The sequence below is a fragment of the Tachysurus vachellii genome, chromosome 6 (genome assembly GCF_030014155.1).
Source record: "Tachysurus vachellii isolate PV-2020 chromosome 6, HZAU_Pvac_v1, whole genome shotgun sequence".
Lineage (NCBI taxonomy): Eukaryota > Metazoa > Chordata > Actinopteri > Siluriformes > Bagridae > Tachysurus > Tachysurus vachellii.
In genome coordinates this window covers 19,322,547-19,341,194 of record NC_083465.1, presented here as the reverse complement: position 1 = coordinate 19,341,194, position 18,648 = coordinate 19,322,547, and the positions used below count along the sequence as shown (strand labels likewise).

The following is an 18,648-nucleotide window of genomic DNA, read 5'->3' as shown; positions in this document are numbered from 1 at the left end:
TTGTGGTCAGAACACAGCTCACAGGTGAGCACTGTCCACACTCCTTTACACATCTGCTCTATATCTTTCAATCTCCTTCCAAAACTGTATCTCCAAATAAAAGCACTCACATACACACAGAACATATACAGTTTTTGGCAGAGAAGCTAAAAAAGAATTCAACTGATTTTATTGCCAAATATCTTATGAAAAAAAAAGAAAAAAAAAAGAAACATGATTTACAGACCTGTGTTAAGACCACCCCTAGTTTTATGACTGGCTGTAACGCTTCCCAATCTTTTCCTGTTTCTCTCAGGAAATGAGTGGGACACAGGGAGAGTGAGTGCAGTGGAGGGACAGAGGGAGAAGAGAATGTGAGAGAGAGAAGGTCCAGCGTTAGGACCCACATTTCTCCATCTTTTGTCCCCAGTGAAAAGCAGTGCTAAATGGGGGTCAATTGAAGCCAAGTCCCTTCTGTCTCACACAATTACTAGAGTTCCCTGTTCGTGTGTGTGTGTGTGTGTGTGTGTGTGTGTGTGTTATAGGAAAGGGGCTGGCCCCATGCCTCTGGTTACTGATCCTGCCGCTCAAGCACTTCAGGAATGTGCCACCTGTATCCAACCACCCCTGTGCCCCATCACACATACACAGCATCACATGGGATTCCCTCCCAGAAAACCGTAGTGCATGCTGGGAAAGAGGGACATCCTGATGCTGAAGATGGTGTAGTGTTAATTTCGTCACCTATTTTTAATTTAGTCTTAGTCTTGTGCCAAATGTCCTTGTTAGTTTTAGTAATATTTAGTCATTCACATATCTTTTTTGTTAGTCTTAGTTTTAGTCGACTAAAAGTCTCGACATTTTAGTCTAGTTTTAATCAAAAGAAAACTCAATGTATCTTAGTCAAGTTTTAGTCGACTAAAAGTCTTTTAATTTTAGTCTAGTTTTAGTCAAAAAATTGTAGCGTGACCACATCTGGAATCTACTGTAAGAATAAATACAACGAGGCCTCATTAAATGCAATAATATCAGGAACACGAGTGTTATAGTGGAAATAAATAACTTAATGAAAAGCCTAAAATCAAAACTGTGTATATATATATATATATATATATATATATATATATATATATATATATATATATATATATATATATATATATATATTATAATATATAAATTACTGACTTAATGCAAGTTATACATGGTATTGCACACACCATTATTGATGATATTTGGAGCAATATTACATGTAATTGTTAAACTTGATTCCCTTACATATACATTTGCTTTTAAGCCTAATTATTCATTTTGATTATGATGTGATTGTGACAGAGGCGTGGGAAGAGGTTTCAGGTTGGGGGTGCTGAGTTTTTTCTGTCACCACTTTTGAATAAGAAACAATATCAAGGCCATAAAACTTGTCAAAACTCCGCGAATCACAAAAGTATCAGTGAGAAGTTGAGAACACTCGTTTAAACAGTGCATACACTCGAACACACAGGATTCTAACGGTAGAGACGGAGCGCACTATTTTCTTTAGCGGAAACAATACAATTGTTTTTAAATCAATAAACTCCTATTTAAATCATCATTTTGAGTCAAATTATCGATTTATTTGGTAGGTAGCAATATAATAAGTGGGATCCGCTTGGCCGACCTGTAACTTGAGCAACAGCGCGAAGCCGCGAACTCGTTGTGAATATTTTAAAGCCGTAACAGCTGATGAAAAAGCAGACACAATTGTAGACGATAATGAAGAGAGATTTTTATCTTAGTTTTTATTTTATACAAAACATTTTCGTCTCGTCTTTTTTCGTCAACAATAATGCATGTTAATTTAGTCTTAGTTAGCGTTTTGGTCAGTGGTGCAGTCTTGTCATCGTCTCGTCTTAGTCATGAAAAAAAAAGGTTGTTGACGAACATATTTCGTCTCGTCTCGTCTGACGAAATTAACACTAAGATGGTGCAGAGGTGTATAAGGAACAGGATGTTTTTTTTAATTAAAATAAGGTCAAAGTAAAATATAGGTGAACTAAAAAAAACAAAAGAGTGTCTGCCATTTTTGAGCAACTTGGATAAATTCCTTTTCTAAAATATTCACTGTAAGCTACCTGCTGCTGAGCTTGCAAATATTTCCTTCAGCATTTCTCTAACAGCCAAAACTTTGTCCATGTATATTTGAATAAAGGACACAAGCAAATTAAGGCTGTAAATGTAATCTGTATTCCTTCACAATCATGAGCAAATCATATCTGACTTTTATTTCCAAACATCCGAAAAGTAAAGCTGAAATCAATCCAATCACAGGGAGTTAAAGACTTGGTTATGAATGTGACTCACATCTGAATGATGCAAATGTAAATGGATTATATGGGTCAGATGATAAAGTACAAATATGACTTGCGAGAAGGAAATTGGATCCACAGCGGATGTTTGTAAAAGGTGTGATTCAAAAATATTTTAATCCAGCGCCTCGTGAGGCCAAGTGCCTGAACTGCAGTCGCAGGACAAGACAACAGATAAAGACTATTATCTAGTTTACCACACAGGATGAAGTCCTTCCTGCATCATTAGAGTTCAGCAATTCAGCTGTTCAACAATTCAGCAAGAAAACAATTCAGCTATTCAAGAAGCCCTCTTTTCCTTCTCCTCCCCTCGCCACTTTAACAGTGAGAACCTCCTCGAGCAGGACAATGACCTGAATCTCTCTCTCTCACTCTCTCTCTCTCTCACACACATACACACACCCTCTTTCTAACCTGGTTCCTTGTAACCTAGGCATGTATTAATAAGATCTCCAACAAGTGCAGCCTGAATAAGAAACAGCCACTGCTACTCGTTATAATGACAAAAAGAAAGAATTAGTCCAATAGAGAGAGAGAGAGGGAGAGAGAGAGAGAGAGAGAGAATCCTGTACTCATCAAAATAAAGGGCAGACTGTGTCCTGCCTCTGATTTTGCCATGGCATTTTACAACTGGGAGATTTATGACTCATTAATGTGCTTACTACTCTCCCAACCCAGCTGTGTTTGCTAACCTGACTGCAAGGTGCATTGTTATGTTACAGGGTGTTCTCTGTTTCTCACACACACACACACACACACACACACACACACACACACACACACACACACACGCACGCACACACACACGCACGCACGCACGCACGCACGCACACATACTGTGTGCTAATGAAGGCCCTTATAAAACCAGGCACTCCTCAGTGAAGTGGTGATTAGGACGTCATAAAGCCGATAATTCGACCACACACACATGAGCTTGGTGGGTTTGTGGCTTAGATTAGCTGCTTGTGTGCGTGTGTGTTTGTGAGGAAGTAAGTAAGACAGCAAAGAATGTGTTAAAAGTCAAACGGTGCAGGAATGTTACGAATGGAGAAAGAACTCAAAAGAGAAATCTGACGTTGCTCTGTACTGACAAAACAAAGAGAGGAATCAAAAACAAATAACAACCTGCAATGGAAGGATTCAATTGTAGATCAGTTAATATCTAAAACAGTTTTGTAGAACAGTTTTTTAGTCAAAGATATTGGAAAATTAAGTGCTTGCAAACTGAAGTAAGGACTATAAATAAACAACCAATATTAGTTACAACTAAGCTGACACAATATTTAAAATAAAATTAAATAAACTGTGTGCATGTGCTCCTTATTGAAGAGCAGCACAGATACTATATTGTTTTTCAGGCCTACTTGTATAACGAAGTTGGCCTGATAAACAACACACCGCTTCATATTCATAAACTAAACCCCTGTTTATCTTTGGTGAGAGCAGACCAGACAATCATAGCTTTATCTGTTCAGCAGCACAGACAATGAAAGTTAAGGTGCATCAGAGAAAGATGTTATGTCACACTGCTCCAAAACTTCGTACAGGATGAAACACGCTTTATTCTCCTCCATCTTAAAGCTGCAGACACTGACAGACATTTAACTTGACAATCATGACGAAAGTTGGAATCTATTTGCATTCCTGATACTACCTTCAATCATCCCAAAATCTACACTGGGAAAAGTGTGAAAAAAACAACAACAACAAAATAAAAACAAACAACAAAACAAAACCTAACATTACAGTTTTAGTATGATGTTTTCTCATTCTTTTTGCATCCTAATATGAAAGCAGTGGTTCATAAGCTGCAGCCACTTCCATTTGCAGTACAAAGACTTATTCTTATGCAATATAAATTCACCAAGTTCTTGAACAGATCTGAGATTAGAGCTCCATAAAAATTCTGCTGTGGCCCAAGAAGGTTGTATGATATGGTATGGTATAGTAACCGATGCTTCCATACACCTGCTTCCATACACTCAAGCTTCCTTACACCTGACTAATTTTAACCTAGTTACATTCCCAACTATGTCATGTCACACACACAAAGCTGGGAAACATCTCCTCCTGACTGGCAATATTATTTGCATACCTATTAACTGATAATAGTATTTTCACATAATGTATTAATACTCTACTTTAGTAGCTAACCGGGGCATACAAATAAAGTAGAGATAAATGAACGGAGCTCATGATACTTTTGGTGTTTGTGATATTCTTGGCCCATTTTTTTTTTATAAGGCTGAGAAATATAATCATAATTATAGTTCTTTTCAAAGTATAGAAAAAGGTTTCAAAATCATTGTTCATGGCAATCACACTTAAGCTCCAGGGACAGTGGATAGAAATTAGGAAGAACAAAACACACTGGAGTATTCCTTTAACTACACTTTTCTTACCTCTATAACCTGCTTGGAGTCCAGCCTGAAGTTAAAATCACCAAAGAGGAAATATGGAAGCTTCTCATGACGCTGGTCTGTGATCCTGAAGAGAGAGAGAGAGAGAGAGAGAGAGAGAGAGAGAGAGAGAGAGAGAAGCCATCAGCAGAGTACAAATTTGATTCTTATTGGTATCCAATAGCAAAGCAGAGATCACCAACTCATTTGCAGGCACCTTAAACAATTCAGTTACACCTGAATCCAAATCTGGTTAATAGAGCACTGGGGCAGATGTGCTGGATCATGGCTGAGGAATCACTTTGGCAGTGTTTGTGAAGCAAATAGCACTCCCTAGTGGAGGATTGAAACCGCACTGACACAGTGAGAAAGAACTGGATAATAAGCACAGGTTCACACTGCTGCTGATCTAAACGTGTATGTATGGTACATGTCTCTCAAGCTGTCTAAATGTGTTAATTGCAAAAACAGCACACTTTTAATTGAACCCTGTCCCCTTGTGAATGATAACACACCTGAAAACAACCTGTTTTAAACATGGAAGTCTTTCTATGAGCGTATTACTGCATTACTTTTCATTTGATCCGACACTCCCTGCAGCTCTCTGAGAAGCTCGGACGATTCATGGAGTCCTGAAGTCATGGAGTGCTTCCAGAGAGCACCGGGTCTCTACAGTGTTCCCCTATTCTGTCGACTCTTAATAAACACTCCTCAGATGAGGAATAATTAACTCTCCATACCTAATCATTTATTTTGTGTGAGTGTGTGTGTATGTGAGAGTGAATGAGTGTACGGTAAAAGAGGCAAGAAAGTGTCTTCGTCTTGGATTAATTAGTGCAGATGCTATGCTGGCTAATCGCTGGGATAAATCTCCCTCCTGCTCCCACTGCCCAATATCAGTGTATTTATGAGGTTGTAGAGGACGGGTCTCATGCCGGTGACTCTGTTCCAGGATGGTACTCTGAGGTAACTAAGTCTGTGTATGTTTGAACAGGGGGTGGCAGGGTGTCCTATTTTATCTCTCTCTGGGTGCAATTCAGCAAATGAAGTTTATATGGAATTTATTCTGCAAAGGAAAACTTTTTAGGTGTGAGGAAGACTTTGTAATTGTGAGGTAGATTTTTAGGTGCAAGGTAAAAGGTTGAACATTTTCGTTAAATTATTAAAAATAAATTATTTAATTATTAGAATTTGGGCAACCAAATATGATTATTCTGAACAGATATTGTGTTCTAAACATATATTAACACACATACGAATACATGACATGTGAATACATGACACATATGAATACATGTATGTATTACTTAAATCCAAGGACCACCAGTATCCCAATGCTGGATTGCTGAATCTCCCCAGCGTTTCCAGGAGCATAGCATAGTACGGATATTACAAACAAACAAAAAATCTTCTGAATAAGGCCACAGGTTTAAATCCAAACACAAACAAGGACACTCAGAGCACTGAACAGATACAAACAGTGGCATTGTGTTACACCTTTATGACCGTGTACACTGCATATCAATTGAATTGAATTTATCTAGCCGTTAAAACCTAAAGCACACAATAAAACTTGCTGTTCATGCTGTCATTTTCAGCCGTAGTCCAAGCAAGTCCCTAGCACTAGAGAGGTTTTAAAGAGTACTTCTTTATGATTGGCTGTGAGGCATTAATCAATAGCGACGGCTCCTCCTCTTCTAATCTAATGAGTGACAGTCACAGTCAGCCCATTAATCCATACACACATTCTCTCTCTAAAGATAAACAGCATATACAGATATAGAGAATAAAATAGACAGACAATGAGAATTAGAAACACACACTGTAATTGTCTACAACAACAATAAAATACATTATAGACTTAGTAAGATTTAAGTCTTTTATGGTATCCATTCCTGCAGAGAAGTAATGTACATGTCTTTTGTTCAGGCTTGGATTCAGCAGCAGTATTAATCAGCATGGCATATGACCTGAGAGTGTCTCTAAACCTATTTGTCACATAACTATAATAATTTCCTTGTTAAAACAATGACAATAAAGCTATATATGTCTATAATATATAAGATATTCTTAAAAATTTCTTAAGCACTGCTGGTTCAGATTATTCTGAATGTCAAATGTGGTGTCTCTCAAATATTGTGACAAAAGATTTTGTTATTTATATAGTATGCAGTAAATTATTAGACCTTAGAGACCACTCTTTATCTTTAATTAGCTTTTAGAGAATATTTTCAAGGTACATTACATTCATCAGTTTATTTAAAAGGTATAAAAGATGTTCCGTCCCCCGTGTAAATTATCTTATAATTAGTGATCATCTATTATCTTCATTTCTCATATGCCTTTTTTTTTAAATCAGGATGCAGCTTGAGTCTGTGTTAAATGTGTGGTATTACTTTTCCTTTCTCTTATGGCTGTTTTTTCTCTCTCAAAGTTTACACCGATAACTACACTGATTGTTCACTCTTTTAAATAAACCACATGACACCCAAAAAATGAGACAGAGAAATAAACAGATACAAGACAGAAGAAGTGATTAAGCTGTAGAAACGAGTATGGTGACTTGGCAAAAGGGACAGTGTGAGCTCTCTCACTTTCTCTGTCTCTCCCTCTTTCTCGTGATGCATGTTGGGGGAGTGGGTCTGGCTTTATCCTGCTAACAGCCATGTCTAATGCGACAGGCCGGCGTGTTTTGTCCTTGGCTCTAGGTATCAGCGGCGGGTCAGAAGGTAACCCTCTGTTTGCATGGCGCTTTCCTAAAGCTCCCAGCGCTTGACTTTTACCCTCCTGCCCGAGCCCTGGGGGCCCCACCTGACCTGCACATTACACACACAGCACTGAGTGTGAAAGGGCTGTAAGGTGGGGGGTCCTGGATGCACCCCATGACCCCCCCTCCCTCTGTCTCTGCCCCCACATTAACTGTGTCATCAAAGTTCATTCATGCAAACTGTACTAGTGTCACATACACTGAGCACAATGGCACAGACCTTTATGCAGACTCTAAACATGCAATCCCATGAGTCCAGAAAGAGCTTGAAAAGCTTTTTTTTTTACTGGTGAGTAGAGTGACTGTGTGGGTGTGGAGTTGTAAAGTGATTTATTTTAGCTGTACCAGAGCTGTACAAAGGCTATGGTCAAGCGCTAATTTATAACAAAACGCTCACTGCTCCCAGGGCCTCAACATTATGAGCACAAAGCTGAGAGAAAACTTTAGACACAAATTTTTCACATGCACACACACGTACACACACCTTCCTGATATGCAAATGTGCACACTAGAGGACACAAGGCGACAAAGACTATTTTCCCAATATTCACATAATCAAAAGATAAATAAAGAAATAATCATACTTTTAAAAAAAAAAAAAAAAAAAAGCTATACTTTAAAAATCTTAAAATAAAGTATATAATGCATTTGTCCATAGCCCTTTCTTATACCACCTGACAGGGCTATGGACAAATGCATTATATACTTTATTTTAAGATTTTTAAAGTATAGCTTTTTAATTGAAAATGAAAAACAAATAAACAAACCATGTGTCCTAAAACTGAATTGCAATGTAATGAGACTTTTCATCAAAATTCAAGATTTGACTCAAGTGTTTAATTCAAAGGTAATGATGATAATGTGGACCTTGAGAAAACTAGGAAACTTGAATATATTTTAGCAACAACAAAAAACATTACTGCAATAAATCAAAATGAATCAGAGCCATTAAAGTTTAATAAGTTGTTCAGGAGTTTAATTATTTATTCAATACAAACAGCAAATATCTGTTAATGCTCTGACTGTGTTATGACTGCTTTAATATTAGAGTCCATTTATTTTAGGACAGTCCTTATGTATGAACATGCATTGTGCAATACCTTTAGTTAATTGTGTTTATCATGCCATTATTACTCTTTTTTGTTGTGTCATTTTCTGACACAGTGAACAAACAATACTGATCTTAAGTGCTGCCAGAACAGAAGAGATCCAACCTCCTCTCTCTCTCTCTCTCTCTCTCTCTCTCTCTCTCTCTCTCTCTCTCTCTCTCTCTCTCTCTCTCTCTCTCTCTCTCTCTCTCTCTCTCTCTCTCTCTCTCTCTCTCTCTCTCTCTCTCTCTCTCTCTCTCTCTTTGAGATGAGAGTTGAGCAGTGTAACTCTGCTTGGCATACATGCTGGGCATTATTTCTCTGCTGTGAAGACACAAGTCACTCCCACGGTTTCAGCGTAGACCCCTCCTTGATTTAGTCAGTGTGTCTGATTCGCAGGGAATCGGGGCAGAATGTTAGCACTCTGAAGAATGTCATCGCTGCCAGCCATGTCACAGCCCCAACCAGAGGCCCCCAAAATGACCCGTGGAAGTGACCACCCTCTAATTTTTCCGAGGCTGCTATAGGTTCACCCCATAGCACTGATTTGTGTGAGTGTGTATGTGTGTGTAGGTCTGTTTGGGGTAGTCAGAGAGAAGGGAAGGGATCAGCCTATATGGGGTCAAATATGACATTTCCTTAAAGGCAGCTGAAAATGTATAGTCTCTAATAAGTCAACATGACCTACACAATCACCCAAATTGCTCATTTTTTCTACACAACTTTTTCTTCAGGCTGTCCAACATTTACCAAGCACACATCCTTGTATTTGTTGGCCAATAACTTTCATAGTCTGTATAAATATCTCAGCATAATTCAAGCTACAACAAGCTAGACACTAGCATTTTATATACCACCATCTGAACAAGCTCCAGCAACCAACAACATACTAGAACAACTACAATTATATTCATCAGCAACTGTTACATTGATCATCAGAGAAAACAGGCCTACACTGCCTTCCAATGGGTTTATACCAATTAAGTAATGAGCTAACCTGAAACTTGTATCATCAGGATCTATATTTAACTTTAATTTGCTGTTTACACATAACTGTCACTAGAAAACTCTGAACAGATATTAGATATTAACTACCTTAAAAAAACAATGTCTAAATTATATTTTTTCAGTGATGTCCATAATGCCATTTTGGCTATTATAAATTAAATAAAAAATGTATAAATAAATAAATGAATAAATACTGCTGGCTCATTGACGCTATCACGATGGACCATTGGAGGCTGTCACTCAAGACAAAACATGTCAAAATCTACCTTGAAATATTGCTGTTTCAAATACTGACATTCAAATACGACAACAGGAAATAAACCCCTTGGAAATTTAGCAACATCAAGTGTGTGTAAGAGCAGGGCATTTGGAGTGCTGCCAATGCTCAAAAGTGTGAGGCATATCTTAGCCTAACGACGCAAGCAGATAATGCTAAAAAGACAGAATGAACTTAGAAGATAGTGTTAATGAATTGTTGATGTGTGTAGGAGAGAGACAGAGCGGCGAGAATGGGTGGAGTCCTGACTGTTGTATAAGACAAGCAAGGCAGCTGATAATACTGCATGTGAATCGTGTTTTAGGGTTTTGTGTTTGTGTGTGCGTGTGTGTGTGTGTGTGTGTGAGGGAGCAGGGTGGGAAGGAGGTCTGGCTGACTGATTAACCTTTGACCCACTGGGCCTCCCAGGGTGAGGAAGCAGTTCACAAAGTCACTGCTGATCGACATTAATACTGCATCCAACACAGAGCAACGACTTAGAGACTGCCATGCTACCACTCTAAAAGCCTTTCCTATTCATAAAAACCGCACCAACACACACCAACAGCACAGAGGTTACTGCATTACACCTTTCCTAGCCTAGCCTTTTTCTTTAAGAAACCAAACCACACAACTACTACGGAGAGAAAAAATGCTGATGATGTTAGCATCAAACTGCCCTCACTGATCAGAGCATGAAAAAAGATCACGTCATTTTAAAGAATAAAGAAATAAATAATTCATCTAGGCTATATCTATTTGTCCCTATCCTGTCATTTTTATGAATCCATTCTGCTTTCAGTAAGGTCTCCGTTACATCCACTAGGCTGCTCTTCTAAGTCTGCCTCTCCATCTCTAATCATGTCTCATACTTTCTCCCTCTATAACTCAGTGTCTCTTTCCTCTTCCCTCGCTGTCGTTCTGGGAAAAGCTGAAAAAGGGAAAACATTTAGATTGGAGGGCTCTTTGAATAGGGTTGACAGTTGACTGATGACCGTCCATAAAGTGACAAAGAATAGCTGTGTGGCAGTCGGTGCAGCCCGGCGCTTCCCCCTGGGAAACTAATTGCCCTGAATTGTTAACGGCAACATTATTTTTCTGCCAATCACGCTGTTTCAATGCCCTGAAAATGAGCATGAAACAAGCCTTTTGACTGAACAGAAAAGTTAAATGTCTTCAATGTTGATCAAATTAACTTCAGCCTCCTGACAATGGACTATATTTGTGTGAAAATAATGGAGAGGGACAATGGGTGTCTTTCTGCCAAGATTTCACAGTTGTGATGTAAAACTGTTGCGCCCTGAACCCAAGTAGCTTCTCTGAAAAGAACAGCAAATGGAGACACATCCACTCACACAAAAGCTGAGCCTGTAGAGAGAGAAGTTATTTGCTCGGACATAGCTGCTGAATATCTTCAGTGGTGGGGCAGAATGAGAAAATCAAGCGATCAAATGAAATGTATTAAAAACTATCTATTAAATGTAATTTCATTTTCACCATTTAGCCTCTGCATCCATTAACATTTCATTTATTTGAACTTTAATGCTATGTTACATTTTCCTTCTATTTTATTATCGATTATTTAATTATGATATACAGAAATAAATGACTTCAATCATTATGCTGCAATAGATTAATTTATGTTATATGAAAAATAATCATTTCATATAACATAAAAATATAATATACTCGAACGGAAATATAGAGAGACAGACAGAGAGAGAAAGACAATCCGGGAGCAATCCGGGTAAATGCTATAGTCTTTCAGCATTGTTCCCCTGAGGCCTTTAAGCAGTAGCGAGATAAACAGTGTTTAGCAGCTGAAAGGGGCAGAGGAAAAGAGCTTATCAGGTGTGATCTCAATGGGCTGGAAGCTGCACAATTAGCCCTCTAAGGAGATAAGGGTTTTAGAGGATGGGCCCCCCTTGCACTGCAACTAAAAGCATGCGAGTATGGAAATATCTGCTCATAAAACACAGCAAGAGACTGAAAACCTAGAGAATTCTCACTCAGAAAGAAACGGTAAGAGTGCAGGAGATAAGGAGCAACCAAAAAGGAAAACGTGGGGGCAGAAAAAAACATTATGGTAAAAACGGAATGGCGAAAGAGGGGGAGGTATGACTACATACTCTACCCTCTCCCTTTTCCTGCTCTCCTTTCTGGCCTAGGAGTCATAGCGAAGGACAATGGGCCCAAAAGCTGGTTCCCAACAAGCCGCTGAATAGCCACACTGTTGGTGGTAGCACTTCATTCAAACGGCTCCACAGCCACATTGTCCTTCTCGATCGGCACGGGAGAATAGAGTTTGCTGGTGGCTGCCAAAAGGTTAGCAGCCCTGGTGAAAAGAGCCGAACATCATTCACTGGCCCTAACAGAGCCGGGGGGAAGCTTTTGTACTCTGCCCTCCCTTCCTTCAGTCCATCCGGATCTATCTGAGTAAGACCGCGTCTCCATGAGTGATGTGCTGTTACACTCGGAAAACCAGCAGCAGGAATGAAACAAACTCCCACCTCAATGATTTAGTCCCACCCACAAGCCTAAAATACAAAAAGGACATCCCCAAAAAGGGCAAAGATTCTACTTTTGGCACCTTTTAATATGAATTGATATAAAGGCTCAAGATGCTGCACAATACCTGCAATTTCACAGATGTCATTAACAACAGAATCATCTGCAATGTTTGTAATGACTTTTATGGCCTTGTCCTTTAACAACACTAGAGTTCTGGACATCAGGGTGTTTATGGGGAAAAACTCAGAGCTGGCTAAGCTGCACTGCCTCAGAAATATGAACCTAGGTGTAGTATTTATGAGCCGACTTTTAAAAATAAATCAACATCACCAACCCTGGAAAAAAATTCAATAAGATATGGCGCAAACCCCTTGTGTAAGCAGCAAGGGGTCATTTTCATACTTCATTATATCCATAAATCCAAGTAAATATGGCTTAATAAAAACTGTAAAAGGTTCAATATTCCTAAAGCACCTCCGCTTGGTTGTCATTAAAGCTTCTCCATTCTTTCGTCAGATGAGAAATCAAGGAGGGAGCTGGAAAAAAAAAGACCTCTGAAACATAAAAGCAGGTCGTATTTCAGGGTGTCAGATGCCTGGCTAAAATATGCCAAGCATATGCATGCAGTTATTCAAAGTGGATTTGTGGTAATGCCATGAAAGTCACTGTGTGCATTCAGATTCCATGTTAGCGAGTGTATCATGATGGAAGGGCAGCGCTCCCTCACTAACAACCACATGCACTGCAGTCTGTAAGTGATTGCACAGTGACACGTTTTATGATGTTTTGACTCTGTCCTCTGGAATTATTAATTTGAAATGGAATTATGAGAGCAAATATCTATAATAGATATAACACTATGTATTAAAAGGGTTTTATTTTCTGCTACAGAACTGAGCCGTCATGTCCTGTGGATGGAGGCAGGATCATCTTGGAATAGTCCACTCCCATCCGGATGAGAAATGTTTCATTACTAAATATAAATGATCTGTCCCAAAAACTTTGTATTGCTATGGAATGACTCCACAGACCATAATTGGTTACTGTAGAGGCTAAGCATCCAGGCATGTAGTGTCTTTTCAGGCATTCCGGCATCTTCCACACATGCACTCCCACACTCATTCAGCTACAGACTCACTGACTCAGCCTCACTCACTCAGACTCGCTCACTCTCACAGTCTCACTAACAGAATCACTGAGTCGCTCGCTTGCTCGCTCACTCATAGAATCACTCACTCTCGCAGTCTGACTCAATCACAGAGTTGCTCTTTCACTCTCTCACAGACTCGCTTTCTCACAAACTCGCTCTCAAACAGACTCACAGACTCGCTCATTCGCTCTCTCTCACAGACTCACTCCTTCTCTCTCTCTCACAGACTCGCTCATTCGCTCTCTCTCTCACAGACTCACTCCTTCTCTCTCTCTCACAGACTCGCTCATTCGCTCTCTCTCTCTCACAGACTCGCTCATTCGCTCTCTCTCTCACAGACTCGCTCATTCGCTCTCTCTCTCACAGACTCGCTCATTCGCTCTCTCTCACAGAGAGCTATGTCTCGCTCCTTCGCTCTATCTCTCACAGACTCGCTCATTCGCTCTCCCTCACAGACTCACTCCTTCGCTCTCTCTCTCACAGACTCGCTCATTCGCTCTCTCTCTCACAGACTCGCTCATTCGCTCTCTCTCTCACAGACTCGCTCATTCGCTCTCTCTCTCACAGACTCGCTCATTCGCTCTCTCTCTCACAGACTCGCTCATTCGCTCTCTCTCTCACAGACTCGCTCATTCGCTCTCTCTCTCACAGACTCGCTCATTCGCTCTCTCTCTCACAAACTCCCTCATTCGCTCTCTCTCTCTCACAAATTCCCTCATTCGCTCTCTCTCACAGACTCGCTCATTTCCTCTCTCTCACAGACTCGCTCCTTTGCTCTCTCTCTCAGAGACTCTCCCATCCGCTCTCTCTCAGAGACTCTCTCATTCGCTCACTCACGGACTCTCTCATTCGCTTGCTCACGTACTCTCTCATCCGCTCGCTCACGGGGACTCTCTCATCCGCTCGCTCATGGACTCTCTCATCCCATTGCTCACAGACTCTCTCTTATGGATGAATGGTTCTAAACGTATAAATAAGATGCTCATAAATAACATGTTGTACCATAACTCAGCATTTTATCCCTTCCTTTTAACAAAAATAATAAATATACTTCCACATTGGACTATGCTGTATAAACCCTATTCCTGATATTTGCTTAGAACACCTGCTTAGTGGGCTGTGATTAATAAAGCCTTCATTCTCCAGCCAACCAGCACTAAGCTGTTTGAACTGCAACAAGGAAAACTGGTGTTGCATAACTTCAAAACATAAAAAATATTGCAAGATATGATTTTTCTTTTCTTTTTCATGGCTGTTTATTGATTCCTAGATTCCCGTGTTAAGGACAACTATAATAATACTTTCAGTTTAGAGAGTGTTTGATTACCAAGTGCACTATTTCCTACTTATCTACCTAGCTTTCCAAACTACCTACCAACCTACCTACCTCATTCCACTCTCTCACTCACTCCACTTCACTCCACTCCACTTCACTCACTCACACACTCACTCACTCACACACTCACTCACTCACACACTCACTCACTCACTCACACACACACTCACACACACACTCACACACACACTCACTCACACACTCACTCACACACCCACTCACACACTCACTCACACACTCACTCACACACTCACTCACACACTCACTCACACACTCACTCGTCACTCCAGTCACTAACTCACTCCAGTCACTAACTCTTACTCTTACCTGTCCAGAACATAGCCGAGAGCTTTCTGCCTTGTGCCTGAATAGACAGAAGGGCTGTTTTCCCAGGCTATCAGGTTGGAGGCATCGTGGAACAGGTGAATATTGACCAGGTCAAAGGCACTGTGAACACAACAGAGAAAAAACACTGAGCTTAACTTATTGCAAACCAACACAGAAACCCAATATACAATATAAAAATAAAACCCAATGTCTGCCTTAGAATGTAAATGTTATTTGCTATAACACAAAGATGTGAAATTTGCTCTTTAAAGCCAGTGATATGCTATTTTAGATTCTTATAAGGGAATTAATTTGACTTTGTGTATAACATGAATTTAAATCTCACATTAGTTTAAAAATATTTGCTACTGCTTCCCGGGAGATAGAGAGAGAAATGGAGGACACGAGAGGAGACAACTGAATTGAATATAGAAGCAGTAAACCTAAACCACACTTTCTCATCTCATGTGCTCATTCAAGTAACCCCCCCAAATGTATTTTTTTATACATTTACCACTTTTTTTTTTACGCATGTTACCACCTGCATTACCCCGTAAAAGCTTAAGTTTATTTTGTGAGCTTACACTCTGACCCTAAAAACTGAGCACCAGATATCTTTTACTTTGGCAGCAAATCTAATTTAAATGTGTCATGTAATCCTGTTCATAAAGTTTGAGCTTTGACCCTTAATGCTTTGACCTTTAACACACCACGCTATACAGTCTATAAGCAATACAACATAAACCATAAATGACTGTGTTCTCTGCTCTTACATGACTGTGTGCTCATACATGCCAAAGCCACTAATCTGTTTAAAAGTGACATGTGTAGAACGCTATACATGCTTTCACAGCGGCCCCACGGCTAAGCCTGTTATACCTCTGTCACCATTTCATTCCACTGCACGCTCTCTCTTTCCATCTACCTCGTGTCATCCCTCTTTCTGGAACAGAGCCCAGTCCCTGTCTCGCATCATCCCTCTATTCCAATCCCCTATTTCAGCCCTTTTGTCCCGTTGTATTTCCTCTATTAGATTACCCACACAGCTATCCCCCTTCACCCATCTCCCGATGGAGAAAACCTTTAAGATCCTGCACATGCAGGTGCAATTGCATGTAATGTTTTCTGTCATCTGTCAGATAGAGCTGCTTGACTAACGTGATTAGGCCTAATCCAATCCAGCCCTTCTCCAGCAGCTGGACTGAACACACACACACACACACACACACACACACACACACACACACACACACACACACACACAGAGGGAATAGATATTTCCTAGTTATTGCAGCCAGCTACCGAGTATACACAACGACAGAGGAGGCTGTGTGTGTGAGAGAGAGAGAGAGAGAGAGAGAGAGAGAGAGAGAGAGAGAGAGAGAGAGAGAGAGAGAGAAGGAAGGTGCAGGTAAAACGTGTCACTCACCAGTCCCCCAGTGTCCAACGAGTCCTGATAAAGCCTTTTCTGGACCATTTGCACTGCAGAAAAAACACCCAGACAGTATATTAAGTAATGATATTCAAGTTTCAAACTAAAGTTTCATATTTTGTTTTTTTTTCAGGTCAGGATAAAATAGAAATATAAAGTTAAGTGTAGGAACAGAGTAAAACTGAGAAGAGCAATCAAAACATCTACTTTTTTTCTATTTTTTATTGTAACCATTAATAAAATTGTGTTTGTGTTTAATAACTGCATCAAGTGCATTTTGTTTCAGGGACAGGGAAATGCAAAAAGTTTGTGAGATCCAATTCTATCAGATCCAAGATTCTCTCTGCTAGGAATGGAACTCCTCAGGGTGTACACAACATTCTGCACAGAGCAAGACTGGGTACTGATAGCTCAGTGGTTAACACTGTGCACTGGTCAGGTCAAAAGGTTGCATGTGAAAATCTGAGAGTGGGAAGAAAAAGTCAGATACCTTACACTCGGGCATCAAGAATAAGCTGAAATAGTCGATCATGCCAGAAAATTCTGATTCCTGGTCACTCAAATAGTCCATATTGCCCTCTTTATCTAACATGCTTAAAAATCAAATCAACATATTGTTTCTACATAACGTTCTGTCCTTCTGTGATATCCTGAACATATCATTGATATTGTGAACTCTGTCTCACTCACTCACTATCACACACTCACTCTCTCACTATCACTCACTCTCTCACTATCACTCACTCACTATCACTCACTCACTCACCCACTATCACTCACTCACTCACTCACTCACTATCAGTCACTCACTCACTATCACTCACTCACTCACTATCACTCACTCACTCACTATCACTCACTCACTATCACTCACTCACTCACTATCACTCACTCACTCACTATCACTCACTCACTATCACTCACTCACTATCACTCACTCACTCACTCACTATCACACACTGACTCACTCACTATCACTCACTCACTCACTCACTATCACTCACTCACTCACTATCACTCACTCACTCACTATCACTCACTCACTCACTATCACTCACTCACTCACTCACTATCACTCACTCACTCACTATCACTCACTCACTATCACTCACTCACTCTCACTATCACACACTCACTCTCTCACTATCACTCACTCACTCACTATCACTCACTCACTATCACTCACTCACTCACTCACTATCACTCACTCACTATCACTCACTCACTCTCACTATCACACACTCACTCTCTCACTATCACTCACTCTCTCACTATCACTCACTCACTATCACTCACTCACTATCACTCACTCACTCACTCACTATCACTCACTCACTCACTATCACTCACTCACTATCACTCACTCACTCACTATCACTCACTCACTATCACTCACTCACTCACTCACTATCACTCACTCACTCTCTCACTATCACTCACTCAATATCACTCACTCACTCACTATCACACACTGACTCACTCACTATCACTCACTCACTCACTCACTCACTCACTCACTATCACTCACTCACTCACTATCACTCACTCACTCACTATCACTCACTCACTCACTATCACTCACTCACTATCACTCACTCACTCACTCACTCACTCACTCACTCACTCACTCACTCACTCACTCACTCACTATCACTCACTCACTCACTCACTCACTATCACTCACTCACTCACTATCACTCACTCACTCACTCTCTCACTATCACTCACTCTCTCACTATCACTCACTCACTATCACTCACTCACTCACTCACTATCACTCACTCACTATCACTCACTCACTATCACTCACTCACTATCACTCACTCACTCACTCACTCACTCACTCACTATCACTCACTCACTCACTCACTCACTCACTCACTCACTCACTCACTCACTCACTCACTATCACTCACTCACTCACTATCACTCACTCTCTCACCATCACTCACTCACTCACTCACTATCACTCACTCACTATCACTCACTCACTATCACTCACTCACTCACTATCACTCACTCACTCACTATCACTCACACACTCACT

At 40.2% G+C, this 18,648-nt stretch overlaps 1 protein-coding gene across 2 annotated transcripts in view; it reads right to left on the bottom strand.

The window, feature by feature from the left end:
- LOC132847458 (inositol polyphosphate-5-phosphatase A) overlaps positions 1–18,648 on the bottom strand; it is a 150,381-nt gene that overhangs the window by 37,962 nt on the left and 93,771 nt on the right. For both annotated transcript variants that reach the window (XM_060872755.1, XM_060872754.1), the window contains exons 7-9: positions 16,599–16,651; positions 15,170–15,289; positions 4,730–4,814 (exon numbers count right to left, since the gene is read on the bottom strand). In XM_060872755.1, the coding sequence (XP_060728738.1) occupies positions 4,730–4,814; positions 15,170–15,289; positions 16,599–16,651 (258 nt within the window). The remainder of the gene's footprint in view (positions 1–4,729; positions 4,815–15,169; positions 15,290–16,598; positions 16,652–18,648) is intronic.